General features: G+C 38.8%; 1 protein-coding gene across 1 annotated transcript in view; it reads right to left on the reverse strand.

Moving 5' to 3' along the window:
- The window catches only part of CDH8 (cadherin 8), a 213,917-nt gene extending 189,562 nt beyond the window's left edge, over positions 1-24,355 (reverse strand). The window contains exons 1-2 of the mRNA XM_050922868.1: positions 23,826-24,355; positions 7,335-7,783 (exon numbers count right to left, since the gene is read on the reverse strand). Of these exons, the coding sequence (XP_050778825.1) occupies positions 7,335-7,586 (252 nt within the window). The 5' untranslated portion in view covers positions 7,587-7,783; positions 23,826-24,355. The remainder of the gene's footprint in view (positions 1-7,334; positions 7,784-23,825) is intronic.
- Between the last annotated feature and the right edge of the window lie 769 nt (positions 24,356-25,124).

The following is a 25,124-nucleotide window of genomic DNA, read 5'->3' on the forward strand; positions in this document are numbered from 1 at the left end:
TTACGCACACCTCTCAAATGTCCTTCATTCCAACATATGTCAGTCACTTTAGTCCCAAAGTTACTTCTGTGTCCCACCATTCTGATGTTCCCTCTCTTTTGCTGTCAAAAGTTATTTACCTCAGAAACAAGGAAACATAAAACTGTGATGACACAGAGTCCAGCTTACACTTAAGGACTGAATCCTGTTGTATTTCATGTTTCCTGCCTGAATAATTTGTCTGTCTTTGTCACACATTGCAGCCCACATTTGGGCCTTGGCAGATTGAGAGAGAGATTTCTCAGGGCTTGATAACAATATATTCAGTCCTTCACCTTAATGGTTTGACTCCGACCTGCGTTGTCAGCTATGCTAAGGTACTACCAACTGATGGCTCTTCAATAAGCTACTTGCTGAACTAGTTCATAGTGGACAGATGTCTGTTTCTAAAAAAACTACCTGCACAATTGGCACTAATTGGTACCCATGTTGATAAGAGGAACTGAATCGTCCTGACAGCACTAGAGGTGGTCCTTCCAGGTAGAATCTGAAACCCATTTGAAGAGCAGTATGAGGAAGTTTACACCATTATGTCATATCTGTTACGTGGTCACAGAGGACTCCACTCAATTTTCATGCTGTCACTCTAGCACTTTGCATGGACATTTGAAAACCATAAAAGTTCATTAAGAGAAAAATAAAAAGTTTGGCTCAGTGTATTGGTTAGAACAAGCAACTAATTTCCCCCAATAGAGAATTAAGCTCAATTGGATCTACCAAACTTCTGGAAAAAAAAAATCATTTCTGAGGCTTCAGCAAAACATGTTAAGGAACAAATGCTAAGTAATAATAATATTAATGGGGCATCAAAATACCTGAATTCCTAAACAGAGTCACTGTGTAATCATACCCACAATATGCATGTCCTTCCTCACTCCTCTCCTTCCTCGTGTGTTATTATATACACTCTTGTCTGTCAAGTCTAAAAGTTAGGGCCCAATCCTGGAAGGTGCCAAGCACATCAGAGAAGTGCTCTGCACCTTTAACGTCATTAAAGGGTACACACCATGTCTCAGGGGGTGCTTGGCACATTGCAGGACTGAGTCCTTCATGTGTATTCTTCAAAGTGCCTTACACATTAATAGGTGCACCACAATAATGGACCACATCCTAGAATAAAATAGCAGAATAAAGTAGAACTGGGGGAGGGGGTCAGGGTGGGCATCGCAGAGTTCTTCTGCACTCAGGGAGTACCCAGCCAGCAGAACAGCCTTTTAAGGCCATTTTCAGCCAATGCAACTGGCTCCAGGATTGGAGGGAGGGGAGCATGAAAGTGGCTAAAAGCAACCTTTGACGACTCCTGTTCAGTTGTACTTACAGCAATACATAGGAATAAGGTCTGAGATTCTGCACCCAGCTATGTGTTGTTTTAACAAAAACCATGAGATCTCAATAATATGATTTTTAAACGGCCTACACTTCGAAGAGACACTTCCAGGTACTTTAGTGAAAAAGTTTGCTCTTGTTTAACGTTACATTCTAGTACGGAATCTTTTCTCGGTTGTATCTACTTGAATACCAGTTTTAAAAGAAAAAAAACACTACCTACACTGTCACTGGAAAATTCATTAAAAACGTGCCATTTTTATCAGGCTCATATAAAATATTGTGTGCTTCATTTATTGCTTTGTAGCAATATTTACCTAAGAAAAGCTATTCTCGGAATTGCGTACATACTTCTGTATTGATACTGGGACACATTAACAAGGAAATAACCTAAACAAGAGCACTCTAAATACTAGATACTGTACACTGTACACTCTGATCCATTAGAAACAAGCAAAAAAAATGGGGGATGTGGCATAAAAATAGGTAAGAAAATAAATTCTATTTAGTTTTTTTTACTTCTGAGTGTTTATTAACAAATAACTAGGAAAAAAGTCCTACATTAATTCACTATTAAGCTTACACAGGAAAAGAAAAAGCTAAAACTCCAACAGCAATGGTAACATTTCAAATCCTGAATGTTTCATGATGCACATTTTAGGTCATAAATAATAAAATACTAAGATAAGCAGAAAACAGGACTAGAAATATTACATGTATGTAATATGACTGGCTTTCTACAGCCCTTTAGCTGTAAAAACTTCAGTGGTGCATTAAACAGGATCGCATCATCCCCTGAAAAGGATACACCCGCGGACTGCAAACTTCCGCTCCTTAACATTGATTTCCCCCATTCAGGCAAGAAGCATGTAGTTCAGTCCCTCTTAAGGATGGGATCCCTTTTGCAACATTAACGAGAACAGCATTAACACTCAGCCACAAAAAAATAATGGAACTAACTATCTAATTAAATAAATAAAAAGGACATAAAAGTAAAGTAAATTTTACATGCAAATACTTTCTCTGATGCACTGGTCACACGAACGTGCACAATGTGGAACCCATAGCTCAGTGCTACACTCTTCCATTCATGATGCTATTTTCATTTTCAGGCTCAAAGCATTGTCTTTTCAGCACCCCAGCCCAAGACCCAACCTGAGAACACATCATATCCCTCTGTACTGTTCACCTCCGAGAGGCTTATAAGAAAGTACTGACAGGTTCTCACGCCTCTAAGAGCCTGATCCAAAAACCATTGAAATCAGTGGAAAGACTCTCATTTACTTCATCAATCATGCCCAGAGAAAGATACACACAACATACATGGAAAAGGTGATTGCCACACATGGCTTTGGAGGTAAAAAGAAGTAAAATGGAAGAAACCAGAGTGGGATCCTGAGAAGAATTGGGAGGGTCTGTAGGGACAGGAGGAGCAGCCTATTGAAAGAGCCTCAATCTTACTGTTTGTCAGGACAGCTCCTTTGAGTCTGGGGTTTATTATTGAATTATTCAATATTGTCTCCAAGGATGAAAAATAAAAGGCTTCTGTCATTTTCAAATCCCTTCTATGTGTTTCTACTGTTTTTTTGTCTCCTGCACTGTACCCATAAATCATAACTGTAACGCAGAAACTATACAACCTATGTTTTGCCTGAAAATGTCTGTCTACTACACTGGGCCCTATGCCATTTAACACATCACAAATTACATGTACTATGTATGTATCTTGGGCTCCATAAGACTGGTGAATGGGACCTGTGATAACATGTCCCACATATTTTATTAAGCAACTGCACAGTGTAATATTTCCTAACTTTATTTTCTACTTCATTGTGAATTCTGCTGTTGTCCCCAATGAAAGAACAGTGACATTTGATACACCACAGAGCTCATGGTACATCTGCCATGGAGTTGTAAACGCATGCAGAAGAGACTAAGAATATACAGCAGTATATATCAAATAAAAGTTCTAGCTAAGTAATCAAATCTTCGAGGACAGCATGCAATGTCATCAGACATATCACTCCACAGTTGAATGAGATTGTCAGTCGCTGGAAGGCTCTCTGAAATACACAGTTTGCAGGTCTTCCAGAGCTTAAAGTACTACCTTTGGAAGGTAATCTAGACTTACCCTATTGCAGGTCAACATATATATGTGAATCAAAAGGAACAGATCATGGGAAATAAAAAAGACTGAAAGACGATTATTTGTAAGTATCATGTTTCTGTACTGTTTTAAACAACATATTTAAACTTGTGTAGGAGTGTAGCTCCATTTAGCACAGAGCTTATGTGAACTTGAAAGTGAATGATTAGTGTCCATACAGGTTTTTTAAATTGTATTTACATATGTACAGTATTGGAACAATGACATTTCTTATTATTTTAATAATTCAATAACGAAATATTGATAGGTTTAATAAGCATTTATGTAGTATTTTATGGGCATTATCTAATTAATCCTCCCAACAACCCCCTGACACAATATTTATATCCTCATCTTAAAGATGGGGAAATGCTCATACAGAAGTAAATGGCAAAATTCCCATTAACTTCAGCAGAGCAGCTTGTTGACTTCAAGAAAGTCAGGGGCAAAGTTAGAACCAAACGCTCCTCCTTTACTCATTTCACTCAACCACCATACCTACCTTGTTGTCTGACTGTCTATTTCATTTGAAAGAAGAAGCTTTCAATTCTCCTGTTAATTTCATCCTCCAATTATTGTCATATGCTAGAGAGACCACATCGAGAGCATAATTCTTTATGAACCTTGCAGTCCCCAAGGATAATGCACAATAGTACTAGATAAGTATGCAGCTGCACTACCTCAGTTAAAAGTTCTGTCAGCATTTTAAGGTATCTAACATTTATTTTTCCTAATTCATACACTCTGCATGCGTGTTTTTACCTCAGATAGAACTGTATTTTAGAAAAAGTTATTTGAACCCATGTACGTGTTTTTCCAAAGGGTTTCAGTATTCTATTTCATTTTATATACAGGCTTAAGTGCCAATGTCACGAGGGGCTGAACACTTCCTGAAAGGTAATCAGTGGTCTCAGCACTCACTGGAGTCCATGACCCTTATCTTGAGAAGTGCTGAATCTTTAGGGGTGAGTTCTCAAAGGGCCCTATATTAGCCTTAGAAATTGTGTGTCAACTTTTCCCTTGTACATGTGTGATTGTCTAAGTATGCAAACCCTTGCGTTTGTATTTGCATATCAGAGAAAAGACCTAAAGACCTGATTTGTACACATGGCAGGTCCTTGGTGCATATTAGCATAGTAATTGTGCAAGCACTCAGATAGTAAGGTGATGAGAGCCATATAAGAACTGATATAAATGGAATAGAAATAGCTCTGCATGAAATTTAGCCTTTGTTTAATTGGAAGCACTTTTGGAGTTTGGCTCTTACTTTCACTGCACTTTCAGCCTTGTGATAGCATTGCGTATCTTCAGAGCAATCTGTACAAATACAGGTGTCTTGTGAATATAAACAGTGCTCGTAACATGTAGCAAATGCAACATGTAAACAGCATTGGCTACGCATGCAGAACACACTTGTGCAAGTGCAGCAAATGTAACAGCATGTCAGTAAAGCAGACCTTAACGAGCGTCTTTCATCCAAAAAGCTTTAAGGTCAATCTTAAGCTAAAAATGTTCCTGACAGAGGAAGCAATAGAAGCGAAGGAGCAACCTCCAACTGTGCAGAAACATGGTTAGGAGAAAGACTGGAGAAACAGAATAAGCAGAAAAGGGACTTGCAGAATATTGGTAAAATAGGGAGAGGGAATCCACTGAAGGCTCTGAAGACCAAGAGGCTAATTTTAAATTGGAATCTGGGATGGGTAGTTAAACCAAGAAGGGTGATAAAGAACAGAGATGCCATACCTCCACTTTCTGGAGGCCTAAAAAAAGCAGTTGCCATTTTAAAGTTGGGAAGAGAGTTATAACCTGACTTTGAAAAGAGCTGAGCACCTGCAACTCTCATTGACTACAATGGAACTTATGGGGGCTCACATCTCTGAGGATCAGGCCTTAAGAAAGCAGAAGTAAAGGCGATTTTCTGGAGATAGCAATAGACACAGACAAGAAGTTTTAGGAAATATTAAGTTTAACTTTAGAAATAAGCCACAAATCTCTGCCGTTTAGAACATGTTCCACTTTTCATTCGCTTCCATCTCTATCATGCCATATACTAATTATGCAGCAGTCCCAGCAAATGGGATACCATGGCTTTGTAATAATAAGTACTATTCAAATTCCTAGCAGAAGATGAGTATAATGTCTTTTTTAGTTTTGCCTGAGGTCCTGTCCTCCCTCCTTTTTTCTTCATTAATGAATTTAAAACAATGCAGGAAATTAAATCCAAAAACTACTGAGCATTACAGCAAAGTTAAGGCTATGATTTACATGGAAAAATAAAATTCCACAAAACTGAGACACAGTGATCTCACTCTCTCTCACTCCTTCTGAGTAGCCTTAATTGTGCTTGGGCATTGCTGCACATATGGTACATAAAATCACAAACTCTTCTGATAACCTTACTATGAAAGGATTAATTAAGGAGCGGCTGCCTTGATTCAAAATCTTCTTGTTTGTCATCTTACGTACTCTATAAAAAATACACTCTCCTCATTGTTTTAAATGCAACTTGGAATACTGTATATAAATAAGCATGTTGTGGCCCCATTGATATTGGGATACTTTACTGACTGCAACAAAGCATATTAAGATAAATTTCCCATTGGTATAAATCAACATTAGTTTAAATTGAAAGTCAATGGACCTATGCCTGTTTGCACCATCTAGCCCAAGATTTGGAGCCCAAACTGATCATTTCACAAAATCGGTTTAAGATAGTAATGGGTGACAATTGCTATTAGCATATTGGTCCAGGAATAGTTACCAAATCTATACTTTCTCTGTCTTTTCTTCAGTAACATGATAGCTGCAATATGTACAGAATGCTTTAACATGAAATTATCCATGTTTTAACCCCTTGTCTGCATACTTTTATACATTTTAGGAGCGAACGTAATTTGGTAATAATATGTCTGATTATTCAAAGGAAACAGAAAGTTAATGATATGTTACAGTATTTGACTATTCTAATATAAATCAAACATCCAACAAGGAGAAGACATTTATTTTCTAGTCAAGCTTTATGATGAATGCAGATGGCATGATCTCTTTCTAAGGCAAGTGTGATTTGGAATTACTGATTGAGAGAAATGAACAGAGCTGTAAAAATAAACAAGGGGCTGGTAATAGACAAGGTAGAGTATCTGTCAAAGCAAGCATGTGCTATTTTACTCATGCTCTCCATCTTCCTGTTACAAAATACTATGCCTATGATGTTATATTGTATGGCAAGTACATCAGGGTCATTCTACAACTATATCTTAGCCTGGTGTCTTCTGTTGTATAAGGTACATTTTCATCCTTGTGTTTAGGCTTGCTCAAACGTGCATCTCTGAGAAATGTCAGAGCATTTTAAAGCTTTATGTAGCAGGACAGCAGGTTAAAAGTGACTATAAAGTATCAAAACGTTTGAATACTGGATATAAATATAAGCATGTAACAAATAGCAGCTTTTAGAAAAGTCTTAAGATGAGAAAGGCTAAGCTAATGACATTTAAAGAAACGTGCATCTGTTCCCCTTTATCACCAAAAATAAAAGATGCTTTCTATCTTGAAAATACAAGTTAGAACAGGCTGTCTGTACCTTGAAATCTCCAGTCCACTAAAAAAGATCATTCTACTTTCTCCTGTCAGAAGATCATATCATTTATGTTAGTTGCATATCTACAAGAGGAGTAAATATCTATAAAACATAAATTTACAGGCAGCAGGGAAGTCTCAGAATGACCAAGAGCTGTAAATTTGAGCTTGATAGGAGAGTCCAAGCCAATGAGGACCTACATCTATCCTACATTTTCATAGTGAAAGAAAAAAAATGTTTACTTACCCGGCCAACTAATATTGGTTCAGGTCCAGAAAATTCTTCTAATACAAACATTTGGTTCCAAACCCAGCCCCTCTTTGAACGGTTCAAAACCTTCTGTTCTCCACTGAGCCCATTTAGTCCCATACTGGATCCACTTGGTAATATTTCAGATTGATTCAATGGAGCCATATAAATGGAAGGAAGGACAGTAATCCATAATATTATTAATGGAGTCCATACATCCATAAGCATCTCCGTTAGTCTTTCTGGCATTGTACCACAAGCTTAGCAAATCACCACAGAAATGAAATGATTATTGTGCTTTCCTCCAGATGATAGCCATCCAGTTCATCATGCAGTAAAGTACATTTACTTACAGCTCCTCCATATGTTTGCAGCACAGTAAACAAACAAAAATTGCTTAGCTTATAAAAACATGATCCACTGGGTTTTCCTGTCATCCAAGATTCCTGCAAAAATAAGAGTAATACAAAGTTAGCTATAAAGTGCTTGGGGATATATTTTATAAAATCTTAGTTATTTTCATGTCAGAAACAAGTCAAAGTCCAGTTTTATATTTGTAGTAGATTTGTAGTATTTGTAGTAGATGATGTAGTAGATGATGCCCATTTTAAAGGGGGTGAGAGGGAGAACAACTAAGAGACAGATACTTCTGTCAATGTTGCGTAGCACCACCTGCACTACTACTTCCTTCGATTTCAGGTCAGAACTACTCAGTGTGAGACAGCATATTAGAATTTGACCCTGTAAAAAACCTTTCAATAAAAGCTGACCACAAATAACTCTGAATCTGAGCAATAATACAGCAGTGGGTAACTCATTTCTCTTTTTTTAGTCTACGTGTCCCCTGCTTGCTCTGAAGTCAATGGAGTGTACTCAGTACCTCAAAGGATTGGATCCTTTTTTTCCCCAGGCATTCATAACAGCCAAGAACTTTTTTTTTTTAATTTATGTATGGCTGCAAGAAAAAAAAGTTCAGTTTTAGTAAATATGGTAACATTAAGAAAGAAAATATTAATTTCATTTATGTAGAGGCAGGCAGGAACCAGACTTTCCATTTTGCAAGACTTTCTACCATTTCTATTTTTTTTCCTTTCTAAAATAGCACAAAATCCAAAATATTTTGAAATTTTATCACAGAATGACCCGCTCACACACACATGCACAAAATAAATGTTTTTGGTCAATCAACACTGTTTTGTTCCTATAACATCAATGTCATTCTACTTTTTATTTTTTTATTATATTTTAGCAAAAAAAATGCAATAAAAAGTCATTTTGAAATGGATAATCAAAATATTCCATTCAAAAAAGGTCAAAATGGAATATTTGCATCTCAGTGGAATGTTCTTATTCTGTGTTTGTTGTTTTCCAAAAATTTCTGAAAATCAACATATTTCTGCAAAACATTTCACTTTTGATTCACCAGAATTTTTCAATGAAAATAAATCAAATTTCTGCTCAACTCTATTTACAAGTTCATGTTCCCCTACCTCTGTCTGACAACATAATACAACCATTGAAAACAACAAAAACATAATTTTGCAAAAAAATAAGACCTTAACATTCAGACAAATAATGTCCACAACCTGATGTGGAGATCTCATATAACATGATGAGGGGAAAGGAAGAGGACAGGAGAAAATGAAAGGCTCAGCAGTGGCCAATTTAAAAAAAAAAACAACCTTTAAAATAAGATCTTGAAGTGTTTGTTTTCCCTAAGAGATGTACTGAAATGAAGCTAGTTTAACAACTTAAAGTAGGTTGCAGTATAGCCACATTGCTCTACAAACCGTAGATGCAACTGTAGGTTATTTAAAAAGATGTCAAAGACGATAATAGCATGGCTGGAGTTTTGTAAAAGGCTTCCTGATACATAATCGTTGACTGGTTCAGAACCAAATGTAATCTTATGGAAAACTACAGTGTAGGAGGATAGTTGCACGGCTGCCAACTCATGATTTTTTGTATGTGTGGATCAGAGCTGTACAAATCACTGATTGTTTTGGTTAGCTAGTAGTTCTGATTTTTTTAATTTTTTTTTATTTGTTTCATACAGGCCCAAATCAGTTTTTTTTTTCAAAATTTTGTGCAGGATGTGGTATTATTGAGAGGTACTATGGCACTTCAAACCAACATATTTTTCTCACACAAAGTATTTCATTCAACCTGAAACTAAACATTTAATTTAAATTTTGAGCTTTTAAAAAAAAATAATTTTCGTTTTAAACCAAAACAATTCAGCAATATCAACATGAATTTACAAAATGTTTCACTCAACTTGAATCTGCATTTTTCTGTGAGAAAAAGTTTTGGCCAAAATAATGTCAACCAGCTTTAGTGTCTGATGATATTCAGTGTTTTTCTAGCAGCCTAAATTTCTTGAGTCATATGATTATGCGAGACTCACAACTTTCATTGTTGTATACATATTGTGCAGTTCTAGTATTCATGTTTGTGAAGGAAAAACTTGAAAACATGAACATGATATTTAAAGGCTAATAAAACAAACAAACAGAAGACAAGTTAAAAGGCATAAACTATGGGGTTTGTTCTGTTTAATATAGATGGACCATTGGTCTGATCCAGTAGGTCATTCTTATATTATATTCTTAATATAAGAATGACCTACTGGATCAGACCAATGGTCCATCTAGCCCAGTATTCTGTTTTCCAGCAGAGCTGGTCCCAGGTGCTTCAGAGGGAGTGAACAGAACAAGCAATCATAGAGGACCCATTTCCTATCACCCACTCCCAGCTTCTGGCAATCAAAGGCTAGGAATACCCAGAGCATGGGGTTGCATCCCTAATCATCTTCACTAATAGCCATTGATGGACCTATTCTCCATTAATTTGTCTAGTTCTTTTAGGAGCCCCATTATAGTTTTGTCATTTACAACATCTTTTCGCAACAAGTTCCCAGGTTTGTTTATATTTCAGTAACTGACAACATAGCTATGGAAACTTCTTGCAAGAAATTCTAAAGCCATGAGACTCCTCTTTTTAAGAAGGTGAGAAGAGCTGTTATGAACTAAAACTCAGTCCCAGTATCTCTGGACCTCGAAGTGTGATACTTTCGATAATGCAACAAGAATGAGGTAAGTGCCCATTCCAGTAACTGCTATGGGTCTCAGTGCTGAAGACTGAGTGAGAGGGAGAGGGCTGGAAGGTAATGCAACCTAATTCTCTGAAGAGATTTTTCTATGGAATGTGGAGGGAAGAGACGTAACCTGAATTTCCATATCCCCTAATCCCCCCAGGGAGTGGTGAGGAAGAGAGTGGAAGGACAGCTGTCTCCTAAGAACTTCACTCTGAAGACAATGAAGGTATGGGGAACAAAAGGATTTGTAGCTACTGCCCTGTAGACCTTAAAAGGGAGAGGAATCTAGAACATATTAAGATAGGTAGGAGGTAATTAGAAGAAGAAGGAACGTTCAAGCTTAGATGGAAACAATAAACAACTTGGTAGCTTGGGATAAAGTTTTTCATTTCTGTTCATGTGAATCAAAAGTAAAAGAAACCTCGGGATAGCATGAACCACCATGAAGTGTAAAGATCACCATCTTGGCTGACACTAGGGATCAAATCAAGGACATCCAGAGTTAGAAGCATAAGTCTTTCCAGCTTGAGTAAAACTCTGTAAGTTGGTAGGTAGCTGAAACACTCAGATCCACTGTGAATTTAACACAGAAGAGGGTACATAACACACACACACACACACACACACACACACACACACACACACACACACACACACACACACACACACACACACACCTGTGAGTTACACGTGCACCAGAGAAATCTTTCAGATGAACCCACCCTGAGATTGCTGCTGATTTGGACACAGCTCTAATTGGCACTTTTTTGCCATTCCCAGGACTGAATAATAATAAAACACAGCACTTTTCATATTCAAAGGGCTTTTAGAAACATCAACTAATTAATCTAATTAAGAATGAACTGCTGTCCCCTTTCACTCCAAAGGGTGCTCCCTCCTGAACAGAGCTGAAGCAAATTGATGGGATAGTGTGACACTTGTACTGCTATGGCATAGGCTGTATCTTTTTGTTATATAGGGTAGAGAAGGGACATAAGACTTTAGTTACCTGAACTGCCAATCTGCAAAAACTAAATTCACTTAGATGTATATTAAAAGAAATACAGGAAGCTCAGATCCATTACTTTTCAAGCATTACAGTTGGATTAAATCCCATCTAGCCATCGCTAATGCATCAAGATTCTTTAGCCATGATTGGATCCGATCTCAGGGTAGCTCCATGGGAGAGGTTTCAGCAGTACTTCAAGCAAGCAAAAACAGCAGCAACAACAATATTCACATACCACGTTTCATTAAACCTAACTCAGTAAAACAACCTTGCAAAAAGCACAGTTAACTTGAGCGCTGTGATCATAAATGTGCAATAAGTTCCCCAGCACCAGTGAGAAAGGAAAATTGCAGCATGTGTTAGGCATTGCAGGCTACAGGACAAATCCCCCTCTTAACTGCACAGATTTTTGCTTTTAGCACTGTGATGCATGTGAATGTGCACAGTTCAGAATGAAGGAGACTCATTAGTATCTCCACAATGAAGGCTGATCTTGTGGAACCCTTCACTGCAAGCCTCATTTGAACTCATTACTCTGACTTTGCCAGCAGTAAGTCAATCCACCTGGAGCTGAGGGGCCTTGGCCTGTTTTAAGAGATAGAGGCCTTCGACAAACACACAGACAATGGGCTGTCTCCTGAGTTCTGGGCAGTTGTGGAAATGGGTTCTTCTTGCCACTCTTGTTGCTGCATTCCATGTGTAGGATGTGGTATTATGGAGAGGTACTATGGCACTTTCCCTGTCCCCATGGCTGCTATTGGTCCATTTGACAGACAGGCGGTCCCTTCTGGTCATGAAGGAGAAAAGATTTGTTTCTCCAGTTCTGGCACCAGCCAGAGACTGCCCCAGTCCTTAAGTTAAGTAGTTCTAATTTATTCCTGGCTGCACACAGCACAGGAAGCTATTTTGTGGTCAGAGATTGCTGTGAAATAGAGACACTATAGCTATGTTCCCCTTTTCCTTGATGCTCATGTGTACCAGGGTCTAAGGAAGTGATGTGGAGCTTGGGTAGTGGCTCTCTTCCATCTGAGGATCCCCTCATGAGGCCAGATCTGCAGACTCTCCATCTACTTTGTGCCATCAGGACAGCACAAAACCCCTACAGCAGGAACACAATCTGGCCCTTAAACTGTTATTTCCATTATTTCCAATGATTTGGTTTGTTTATGAAAGTGTAACATTAATGTTTGCAGTTTTCTCAAAAGCCACAATGTTCTTTTTAGGTTCCATGTGTTACCCGGGGCTCTTGCAACCCAAAGCTCTTGGTAACTTTTACTTTGTGTGAGGAGGTGTCAGGAAATAAATCAGGGGAGACACAGTCATCCAATCGATAGATAGCTGGCACAAACAGGACAACACGAGAGTGCTTTCACTTAGAGCTAAACCTTTACTTAGTCTCAAGCTCTTACACACATCCGCAACAAGATTAGTAAAATGCCCCCAGCCCTTGATAATTACCAAAGCTGAGTGTGGCTCTCAAGTGGCACAGTGGCAGCCCATCTGCCGGCAGAGAACATAAGATGCATCCAGAGGGAGAGACCAGTCCCAAAGAGTCCCCAAACGAGTCCCCCTGTTTCAAGCTTTTTCCCCTTATTTATACATTAGTGATAGAATGACATGTCCCTTAAAGAAACCTTGTTAAGTGAGCATTTCAATGATCAAGCAAGAAGTTCCTTCTGATTATTGATTAGCCAGATGTGGTTTTTTCCAGAGTTTGCAGTCTTGAGACCCCAAAAGACATTCCTGGGGCATATCAGCAACTTCAACATAATTCTTATGAGGAAGGATGCAGGGTCAAGCCCTTTCTGTGGCACCCCAAAACTCCCTCCCCTCCTGCCTTGGTCAAGCTGAGAGTGCTGAATGGCCAATTTTTAGCTTGCTGACTAGGCCGCCTTTAACAATAAGCCATAGTGGTTTCACACATTTTACTGGTTTGTCAAAGTCTCCCTGTACATGTCTGATAAGTATTTACTTACAACCCTAATTCTAATTCAATAAAGCTTTTTGCCTGAGAGTATGTATTCTCTTGGTTCTCTGAATGGCCCTGCAAGATCAGGGTGGGAATGGTTATTTTAAACAGTCTAGGAGTCCAGATTTTGGGTAGAATAAAGGGATTTTAAATATAACATAGAGCTAGGGAGATGTGACCCTTTTTTCAGATAACAGAGTGTTCTGGGTAACAGTTTCAGCTAACCAAAATGAAAATATTTGTAATGGTTGGTTTCCCAGAACAAAAACCTATAGAGAATCAAATCACAGGTAAAGCTGAATTGTTTGTTTTCTGTAATAGGGTCTACCTGCTGTATGTGCTGATATGCTTTTGGACAGGCAGCACCAAACCATGATTATTGTTTGGAACCTAACAGAACCGGGGAGTCCCTGGCATGGACCAATGTCCCATTGTGCTAGGTGCTGTACAAACACAAAACAAAGACCTTACAATCATGCTGAGTTTACAAGTTAGGTGATGCCCCCCCAAGCCAGTACCACTTGTTGGAATTGTGTTACAGCATTATAAACAGTGTAATTTCATTTCCAGATGTAGCACCATCATTATTTGATATCATATACATTACAATTACTTGAAGGGCCAAATCCTAGTCAACTGACATAAGTAGTCCCATTGACTTTGTGGGGTCAATAGAATAAATATGGCAATAAGCAATGATATGAAGTTCACTATATAATTACTTTAATTCTCATATTTTGTACAACATACCTGTGAGTTATGGTTATTTGGCAGCTGACATATTGGTAACAACCAGTACTAATTTCATTATGGCTATTTTGCAATTATATTGTAACTTTTAAAAGGTACTAGAGAGATGATGGGATGCAATAGAACTGTTATAAAGATTAATAAAGTTACTAAAAATTGTTAACACAAACTGCTTACTAAGAAAGAAAATGGAGTAAAGTCATAAAAGCTTGAAAAATCAATTTATTTTTAGATTTGTCAAACCACAGAATGTCTTTCTGGCCAAGTAATCCACTTTATTATATTGCTAGTGCATCGATTTACACCATGATCTCCAGTCAAGGAGATTTTACAGCCTCTCTAGAGTTTCTTTACATCAGGAAATGTTGAGGATCCTCTTGCGAACTGCTGCATCTTCAGGGCAATCCGCTTCTAATTTCATTCTGCATTCATTGCTGCCTTGTTGATCATTGTGATTACAAGCTACAGATAAGTCCTCTGACCTCACCGTTTCATTAAGGAGGATTTTGTCAATCTTTAAATGATTGGTTCAGTTACGTTAAAAATCTAGCAGTATTGATTTATTATTTAAATAAATTACACTGGAAATGCCAGACAATTAAAAGTGTGAGATATATATTTGTCTAAAGTAGGCTTTTTGCAGATACTTCAGCATACACTGAAACAGTCTGTCAGAATGGATAGGAAGTTATCCTTTCATCGTGCACTGGGAAGACTGCCTGTGATATAAAATACCAACAACGTGGTGAGAGAGATGGGACATAACAGCATCAGAGGTCCAGTAAAGATGTTTTCGGTAGTGTAGAGTCATAGAGCTAAAGGCCAGAAGGGACCATCAGATCATTTAGTCTGGCCCTGTCTATATCCACAGGATACCAACACCACCTAGCACCTACACACCAAGTCCAACAACTGAAATTAGACCAAAATACTACAGACCACAGCAGACCAGTCTATTATGTGCCATTCATATACTCCACCTTGGCACCCTGATTTAATACAGGCAAATGTGCATTAAATGTAGGCAGCACAGAACTGGTGAGAAGTATGTTCACCAAGTCATTTAAAGCTTTGGTTAGCACTAGTTGACTTGAGCATGCTGTTCTTTGTATTGTATACACTCCTGAAGTCTCAAAGTTCCATCAGACTCACATGGGAGCTCTTGCCCTGCAGGGAAAATTCCATTAAACAACCTTGAGTCCCTGCTATAAATAAATTAAAGATCCTCCCTTCCTGCAGGACAGGTAGAGCTTTAGATGACAACTTTACTCAAGTTAGGAAAAGACATCAGGACAGTTAATCAGAAGCCTTTTGCAATAACTAATATCCTCGGATTGGCTTCCTTTATTTGGAACATACTCATCAACAATGACACTTTCTTCCCATTATCTCGATGTTCCCTTGGTCCATGATCAGAAACTAAACATGGCGTCTACGTGGGTACGAAATCTGCAGCCACCCCTTGTTTTTTTTGAATAGCCAACATAGACGACACAGACACTCTTGTACCTCGCAGTGCCTCCTTTGTCAACATCTGGAAGCTGCTTCTTCCTCACTATTGTTCATTTGTTTTTTCTCTTAGCCCTTTCTTACTTACTTTCCACAGTAGCTAGAATATCATTCCCATCTTCTCTGTCTTCACACTGTTGTATATGTTCTTTAAACTCAATCCTTTTTAGTTTTACATTTGCCACTGCAGGTCTTGGTTACACTGGCAACACTTCCATTCATGCTTCCTAGTCCATTTTTTTTCAGGGTTCTAGCAGGATTGTAATGGCAGCAACATGATGCAGACCCTTCCCACTGTGTGAAGCAGAATCATCCCTCTGCTAATCCTCTCCTGGCAGCTCAGTAAACCCTGAAGTTTTCTACAGTAAAAACACAAGGGCCAGATACTCCACTCCTCATTCATGTGAGTAATCCTTGCTCACGTGAGCTGTCCACAATATTCAGCATGATAATTTGCCATTGAAAAACCCAGAAAAATAAATAGTTTTAACAGAAACATCAAGACACAAAAACTGACTATGCCAGTAACCTCGGAGTATCCTCATCACACATGCCCAATGCCCTTTGCTGCTCTCAATGATTGCATTGTATCTGAAATTTGATTGTAAGCTCCTAGGGGCAAAGTCTTGTGTTCGGCTCAGTGTGCTTTCTGTCACTGCATAAGTAATGAAGAATAATGATAAATAATAGGATCCATCTTCCAATAGTGTGACCCTTCCATGGCCAGCTACATAAAATATTGCAAAGGAGTGTCATAAGTGAGGGGATAGAATCTGGTCAAATATACATATGCAAATCATTTGTCCAAGTTTACTGTTTTATATTGTCAATGGCAATTTGCTCCCATTCACATTTGCATCAAAAACTGAAACAAAGCAAGACTAAAAAAGAAATACTTATTTTGATGTCAGGCCAAGAGACATCGTGTTAAAGTTTTCTTCTTAACTGCTCTGTCCCACACACACACTAACACTCTCTGTGAGAGTGTAAGGATATGCTACCTTAATTTTTAAGCTTAGTCATGCACTGCAGCTTTTTTATAGTTAGAAGAGGTGAACAATTCTCCCAGTTCTTATACAAAGGAGCATTTTAAGCACAAAAGTTCTTCAGACTTTCCTTCCAATATATTGTAGGTAGAATTTACACATGCATGCACATAGAGATACATGCCCATGCCCATGCACACACGTACACACAAACAATCATTTCCTCAGGAAAGCCTCTGGAGGATTTTTTTTTTTAAACATTGGAGGACGTGGTTATTTAACAGCCTACAAGCTTACAATTTCCTAACATAATGCCACCTTGTTCTTTCAAAAAAAAAAACATCTGAGAGATTCATTATCTACACCATTTGTCTGCCTCATTTTCCCTTCCACATTTTCCTCAGTGAGAAAACATACTGTCAGTACTCTGGTAGGGAGAGGAGGCTTCTCCAGGAATCAGATCATTCCATATCTCATTGATGAGTCAGGATGAAAGGAGAATGATACACTTTATCATTTCCCTGCCATTGTGGGGACTTCAGGCACTCGTTTACCTCAGTCTCTCCTATGCCCTGCCTGTGACATATAATAGTCTAATCTCTTGTGGGCTATAATACTTCAGTCTAATTTCAGTCATTGAGTTTAGTAGGCAGATACTGGATAGTGCAGATGTCCTGTGACATACAGAAGGGCATACTAGATGATCTAGTGGTCCCATCTGTCCTTAAACTCTATAACTCAACAAATCAAATTTACCTATTCCAAGCCAATGACAACATCATAGCAAACTATCAATTGTTATTCACTGAGTTGCATAATGTGAAAACCTGCGATAGACACAAATCTAACTCTTGTTCGCATAATTCTTCCAAATGTTTACATTCAGAAAACTCCTTCTGAAGGAACCTATGGTTTGCTTTTGAAGGAGGGGACGGGTAGAATCATCCTGAGATCTAGGAGTTATTCCCTATCTCTAACTGATACGATGATCCTGTCCTATATAATATATTACTGGGACTATTATTTGAATCCTTTGCCAATAAAGCCATAGGCTCCAATTCAGCAAGTGTGAACTTTAAGCATGTAAATATTAGGACTCCCACTGATCCGTAGAAGTGCGCATCATCTCCCAGAACTAGCCCTAAATGCCTCATCAAAATCAGTTAATTTTGTATTGTTCTTAGCACTTCAAAACTATTCATGATTTCCTAATGTATTATTTGCATTTCGATAGTGCCTAGGACCCCCACACGTGGCCCAGGATCTCACTGTGCTAGGCGCTATTCAAACAAACAAAGACAGATCCTGTCTCACAGAGTTTACAAGCTCAGTAATACAACTTGCTTGAACGTACTTCATTTCCAATGAAATGACTATTTATATCATTCTTGCTCCTTCTTGTAATATAAATACGAAAGAAACTATGCATTAAAATAAACAGATACTGTAGAGCATATGCCACACTTATGCCTTTTAGAATGTCACACCTAGCTTAAAAAAAAATTATTTGCCAGAGCATGAGGGTCAGATTTCCCACTGATCTGTGTCAGAGCGTCAGTTCTCCTCCACATTGTCTTGCTGAGAAGCTGATGGTGCCAGCTCAAAACAGAGAGAAGGAGAAATGTCATATTCCATTTGAACCACCAAAGCGGTCTAGCAGATAACATTGAAATGCAATATGGTCACATCTGCCTCAGTTTGTTTATACAGTAAAGGGAAGAATATGACTGAACTCATTTTTTTTATTTTCTGCAGTCTGGTGATTAAAGCACTTTTCCTTCCACCAAATTAGAATACTGGACTATGTATAGATTTAATAGTGCTAGCCGGTGCCAATCTCATCTCTCAGACCAATGTTAATTTTTATGAGGGTGTATTACATAATTTGAAAGACCTATAACACTTTCAAAAGTGAGAGGGGAAAATGCAAGTTGTGCATACCATACTGAGAGCTCTTAAAAGGCAAACAGACTGGCCTGTAACTGAGAATTAGGTGTTAACCATCCTCTGTCTAGAGCATCATTTATCATCAGATGGTGAGCAACTGAGATGTGCTTATCCTGTTCTTATTGAAAATTATTTAAATATTAATGGAGGCCATAAATATGTTTTCTCATGCTTTTTCAATAGTCCATTGACGTACGACAGAAACCATTATCGTTCTTTCCTGGATTTTCTTTAGAGAATGTCACCTATCGTGCCCAATTAAGCAAAGTAGCATAAATAACCTTCTTTTGCATCAACCTGAAATGTGACTAAAATGACCCTTGGTCTTTATGGTTTAAAAATTGCATATGTATGAAGTTTTCCTTGAAATAAATGTCAAAGAATGTAAATCTATACAGAAAAGGAAACATTGCCGGGCTTTGCCAACAGTATACAGTAGTTATGGTAGTTATGTTAAGGTTTGGTTAATATCCTTTAACAGCACCATATGAAATTAGGATTTAAGATCTTGATCCTGCACCACTGAAGTCAGTGGAAGTTTTCTCATGGACTTTAATGGGAGTAGAATCAGGCCCTATATTTGTTTTTGACATTTGCATTTGCCAGGCTGAACTAAAAATCTTCCTATTGAATACATTTAAAGCACAGTCCCTGAGATTAAAGACCACAGGGTCACTGGCTTTATATGACTCATTTCAAGTTCAGTCAGGGTAGAAATTAAGGTCCAATGATTATTTGGTTAAATGAAAGGAAATAATGAGCAGATATATTCAATCCATAATACTGATGTTCACTGTCAGAAATGTGTATTTGCCTGCAAAACTAATGAATTGCATTCTTCTTCTAGAAGTACACAATTTGCTTAGCACATTGGCATTTAGTTTATACATATATGTTTGTACAATTAAACATTAGGTGATAGCAAAGAGAAATTGATTACAAATGGATTTAAACTGCAAGCTGAGTTCCTTAAAGTAGGCTGTGTAGTGTCTCTTAGAATTAACCTGTTTGGATTTAAAACACACCACTAAGTTTGAAAACTAAAAGCAAGCTCGTGAACTAAAAATTTCTGACATATTATTTTTAACAAGATACACAGATGCTTCTACTAGGAATAGAAGCCTGAACAACACACACTGAGAGGCATTTTTCCCCTGGGCATGTTTAACATTTTTCAAGGAGAAAGTTGGCTTTAGAGACCCATACATGCATTGGAGGCTCCTCAGGAAAAGCAATACCTAGGTTTTGCATATCCTGAGCCAAATCCTGCTCATTTTATTAATTCTGAGCCCAACCCGCCAAGATGCTGAACATCCTAACTCCCGTTGGTTACAGTGGTAACAAATAGTAATTAGCACCTTGTTGGACCAGTTCCTCAAGTAGTACCATTGCCATCAAATGGTAATTGATAGTAATGGACTACTCATGAGTAAGGCAAGCAGGAACTAGTCCTCTGCTTGGAGTCAGCTGCTAGTAAACTAATTCTGAGGGCACCTTTCTGTATCTGCTCTTCTTTCCACCTTCAGACTGCATTTTCAGAGAGAAATCCTGAAAAGTTAAAATTACATCTGTAGTTGAAATGCCACTGTGCTGGAGCTGTTTACTTGATTTATCAAACTAAGAAATTTAATGAAAGTGTTCAAGAACTGGGGGAAATAATTGAAAATGTAAACTGTATTGGCACTTCTGTTCAATTTCTAAAAGGGTAAATTTTCTCAAATAGTTATGTTTAGAAAGCTATGAAGTGTACCACTCTTTCTATGGCAACAAGGCTAAGAAAAAATGTTGAGTTTACATCATGTAATTGAATTCTATTGATGCAGACTTATGGTAGCAATGATGCTTACAACATTTCAATGCAAAAGTCTTAGAGTTCTCCTCCCACCAGTAAAATTTGATTTGTGTTATTTTTAAACTCACAGCTCACAAAGTCTTATATGGTTTTCTGAACTGCAGATATAATCAAGGTGCACACAGTTGTTATTATTAGAAGTTTGTCCAAAAGGTCAGCCTTTATATGGTGTTACAATGAGGCAACTTTAAAATGGAAAATGCAATACAATATACATGTGGTTTGGATATAATAATAATATATGGTTGGTTATACAAAATGCTATGAGTAGACATTAACATTTATATTATGTAGCATTAGCAGTTGCTTTCTTATAAGTATTGTTTATAGATACTCTATCTTGTCATAACTGTTAAAGATTTGCAGCGCCGTGTGCTTTCAATATGCACTTTGTGTTGACTCTGTCTCTTGTCAAAGATCCATTCCTGTTCATAAATATATATAAATCATATCATATCCTTCCCCACCCCGTGTTCATGATGGGAAATAAAACAATTTTAGCTGAAGTAATAGTATAAGTTCTTTACTTATTCGTATGTATCAGGGGTCATATGGGTGAGCCCCATGCCCTTAATCCCAACCTCTGACTAAAAAGTCCCAGGTAAAGTACATAGGGCACTGAGACCTTCAGGAATCGATATCTTTACCAGGGAATTGACAATTGTGTGGTGAAAAAGAGACAGAGCTTCTCTAGAAACCATCTCTAAAAATAATAAGCAAATTTATATCTGGTTTGTGACCATGGACACCCTCTTATAAGCTTTTTAGAAGGGATAGTGAGTAAGGGCTAGCACAACTGAAGGGATCTGCGGAGGATTCCCTCCCATAGGGCTATAAAGCTTTTTTTATATATATGAAATATTCTTTAATGACATATAAACAGCACCAACATTTATTAAGCAACCAAACATATTATTTCATGTAATTACTTTTTATAAGATAAGAAACTTCACAAGTAGCTTTTAGTGACTCACACTACATTTCAATTAACAATAAATTATTCACCCGTATATCATAATATACCTATGTCCACAAAATACAACTTCCAGGTAGCATAGCCTCTGCTGCAACTTACAAACAGCAATAGAAACTGAAATCTTTTAAATCCCATGATATTATAAAATAAGTATTGCAGAAAGATTGAAAAGTACTTCCATAAATAGCAATATTAAAAGGCAAACAGCAGTATTTAGAGGGGAAGATTATGGGCAATTCTGCATTCAGTGAGGCACAAGTGCAAGGTTGAATGGATGGAAAACCCTAGACCAGAATATTATATAAGAATCAGTTCGCCTCATATAGCTCTGAGGTTGAAATGGTCACACAATTAGACCAGGAGGGTTATATTGTCGAGAGCTTTTGGGTTTTAATGTTATCAGATTTTATATTTGTGGATTTGATGAGCAATGTTTTAATATGTGTGGAAAAGGCCATCAATACATTTAGCCATTTTGATCATTTCTCTTTGATTAAGACAGCTGAAAAAGTATATTAGGATCATTTACTTGTTGTAATGTATTTGCTTGTTTAATATTTTCAGTAAACCTACATTTCCTGAGAAACCAATTGTGAAATATCATCTTGCTCCTAACAATGGACTGTAGAGAAATCTCTTCAGATTGCAGTCATACGGAAGTATCACATATTTCTCTTGATCCTTATTGCTAAGAAACTCCTCAGGAATTTACAAAAGAGGATGAGTAAAGTTAAGAGGATTCTTTATCTATAGCTTTGTTACTTATCAGCTATATTCTTTAATTGAAACTGAAGTGAGCAGCTGTTAGCGGCTTTCTATTAAACACTAATGTTGTAGATTTGAAAACAATAGACAGTTAATGTTATTTGATTTCTTACATTCAGCAGTCCAAGGAAACATCTGGCAATGATGCCCATGAAGACAAATGGCTAGTCATTGATGAGCTCATCAAGCTGGCTGTTTAAACGTGTCAGTTTTTATTTAAGTTTACATACTTATATTCAAAGGAAGGGAAAGTACCGAACATTTGGGGAGGAGGATTGGGGGTAGCAGGAGCATGGAGCCTTTGATACCTGTTGGTAACCAGCCCTGTTTTATAATGCTATTATGTGCTAGTTTGGATAGGTTCAATTCCGTTTAGTCTCGTACTTAAAGTAAACTGTTTAAATTGAGAAAGGGTCTAGACATGACTGAATGGCCATCAATCACAAAGGAATCTCTGCTTATGTTAAGTGGTGGCATGTTCATGGTGGCAGCCAGTGCCTAAATAAGGACTTGAGTTAATCTCCTCTATATTATCCACCGAGAAATTGCCATGGGTTTTCTATAATGAAGCTTTGCAGTGCTATAGTCCTATCCGGTGCCTTCTCCGCTCCACAGCTGAACACAATGTTCTTGTAGATCTGATACAAGCTAGCAGGGATGCTATCTGACAGCTTGGGTCTCCCGGTTGGGATGTTACCACCAAGCAGATGCGATAGCCTAGCAGAATGTAGGAACATGCTATTCCTCTGGCCCGTCTCAGCCAGAGGATGAATCGCGCAGTGGAACAGCACGCGTTAGGGGTCGACAGTCCTGCATTCTTCTCCAGAAGCCTCCGTCATGATGCAACCACAGGCAACTGGAGCTAAGGGGTTTGCGCCCTCGCCTAAGTTTCAGCTGGGTGCATTTACTATTTAGTCAACAAGGACAGGGAAAGAAAACAACTTATGGGAAAGGGATGGCTCGCTTGGCTACTTATAGCTAACGCGTCCTTGCCACCCCAGCTTCGAGAAAGAGAGAGAACTGACGGGAGACTTTCCTTTCTGAAAGGGGGTGAGGGGAGGATAAATCAGACCAGTTCAATCCATGGCTTTATTTGAGCAGTTTGGGGGACCACGGGGTCGGCAGTGATAAATAGGGGGGAAATCCCCCCCCCCTTATGATTCTTCCAGCCTCCACCTCCATCATTTACATATCTGGCTGGCGGCTGATTTTTATTCTCAGCACGAAAACTGCAATCTACTTCAATGCATGAATGCAGCCCTGCATCTATTCACCACAGTACAACAGTCCAGAGATTTATTGTACTAAAAAAAAAAAAAAAAAAAAAAAAACGGAGAAGAAACGGGCTCTCCAGCCCAGTGAACAGCTCACTGTGACACAAAAACTCCTTCTGAACCTTTAAAAAAAACCCACACACCCAAACTGCCATCCTATTATCAGGGAATTTCAAAGAATCCGAATTAATGTGCCACTACACTTCAGTCTAATAATGAATCTGTTTATAGGGAAACAGACAGATAGTGTCTGTGATAGTGTACGCAAGGTGCATCAAGTCAAAGACAAATCCATGGAGAGAAAACCTACCAGTGAGAAATAAATAACTAGCGAACAATAAAACAGATACTCACTCTTTCAGTGACCCATGAAACGTCTTGCGAAGACTTCACAAATGGGTTTAAAGGGTCCACTTCAGGGAGAGGAAAATATTAACCAGTCCGTCTGAATGGGCAGGATTCTTTGGATTTCTTTCATGCTTCTTGATGCTGCTGATGCTGGAGGAGAAGCTGGTTACTGAGACTCTCAGGTTTCTGTGCCTGCATAGTAAAGTGCAGTTAGTAATTTCTTCCTTTGCACAGATCAGCGGCAGCAGCACATCGCCAGGAAAGCAGGGATATTCCAAATAAATCCACTAATTCAGGGGCTGAGCTCTCCAATGTGCCTGCCTGCCAGATGTAACTGTGAAGTGATGTGGAAAAGTGAGCTGGGAGCCTCCCCTGACAGCTCTTATTGGGCTGATCTCGGAGGCAGGTCCAGCGCTTGGAAATTCAAGTAAGCATTTTTTTTCTTCAGTCTAGTAAGCACACAACTTTTCTACAAATTTCAGAGCCATTCATTCCCGAGCTCCTTGCCAGGTGCCTTTCCAGCCTGAGGCTGGTGTATTTCACACAAACACTCGGGAGGAGGAGAAGCGGAATGGGAGAGGGGGAGGTTAAGATGGGACTGAGCACTGATGGAGATGGCGGGCGGGGGGGCTCCGATCAGAGAAAAGAAAGGGGAGCAGTGGGGGTCTGAGGAGCAGGAGCCAGAGGACAGGGGCAGTCCAGGGAGAGCAGGGGAGTTGCGGGAGCGGTGGTGGCTAGGAGCAGAGGGAGTGGAAGGACAGCTGGTGTCAGAGGATGCTAGTTCTTAGGGGTCCTGGACACAAAGGGGTGAGGGGGGATGGCAGAGGGGAATGGGTGGTGTTAGGGTACAAGATTTTCATGAGGGCTCCTGGGAGAGAATGTGGAGGCTGAAAGCCAGGGGCAGCGTGTGCTGAGAAGGGATGGGGTGCTACAACCACGAGCTCAGGGAAGGGAGTGGGTGGGAGGGGAGATAAGGGAGAAGTCACAAGAGGAAAAGAGTGGGGAGACACACATCCCAGGAGCAGGCAGGAAGAAACACGCTGGTAGCAAAAGGAGAGGGGAGCCTCCAGTGGGAAGAGACTCAAAGGATCCTAGGAGAGAAATAGAAAGTCCTCAGGAGACAGAGACACCTCAAATTGGGGATGGGTGGGTGGGGGAGAATGAGGAGAAAGAGCTTAGGACACAGCGTGGTAGACCTCTCTCTTTGTGCCCCTCTGGAAAGGCGCAGAGATACCAAGATAATGGGTGTGATATAAGAAACTGAACAGAAGAGGATAGGGAGAACAGGGGATGGGAAGGAAGGAA

Source organism: Gopherus flavomarginatus, chromosome 14 (assembly GCF_025201925.1).
Source record: "Gopherus flavomarginatus isolate rGopFla2 chromosome 14, rGopFla2.mat.asm, whole genome shotgun sequence".
NCBI lineage: Eukaryota > Metazoa > Chordata > Testudines > Testudinidae > Gopherus > Gopherus flavomarginatus.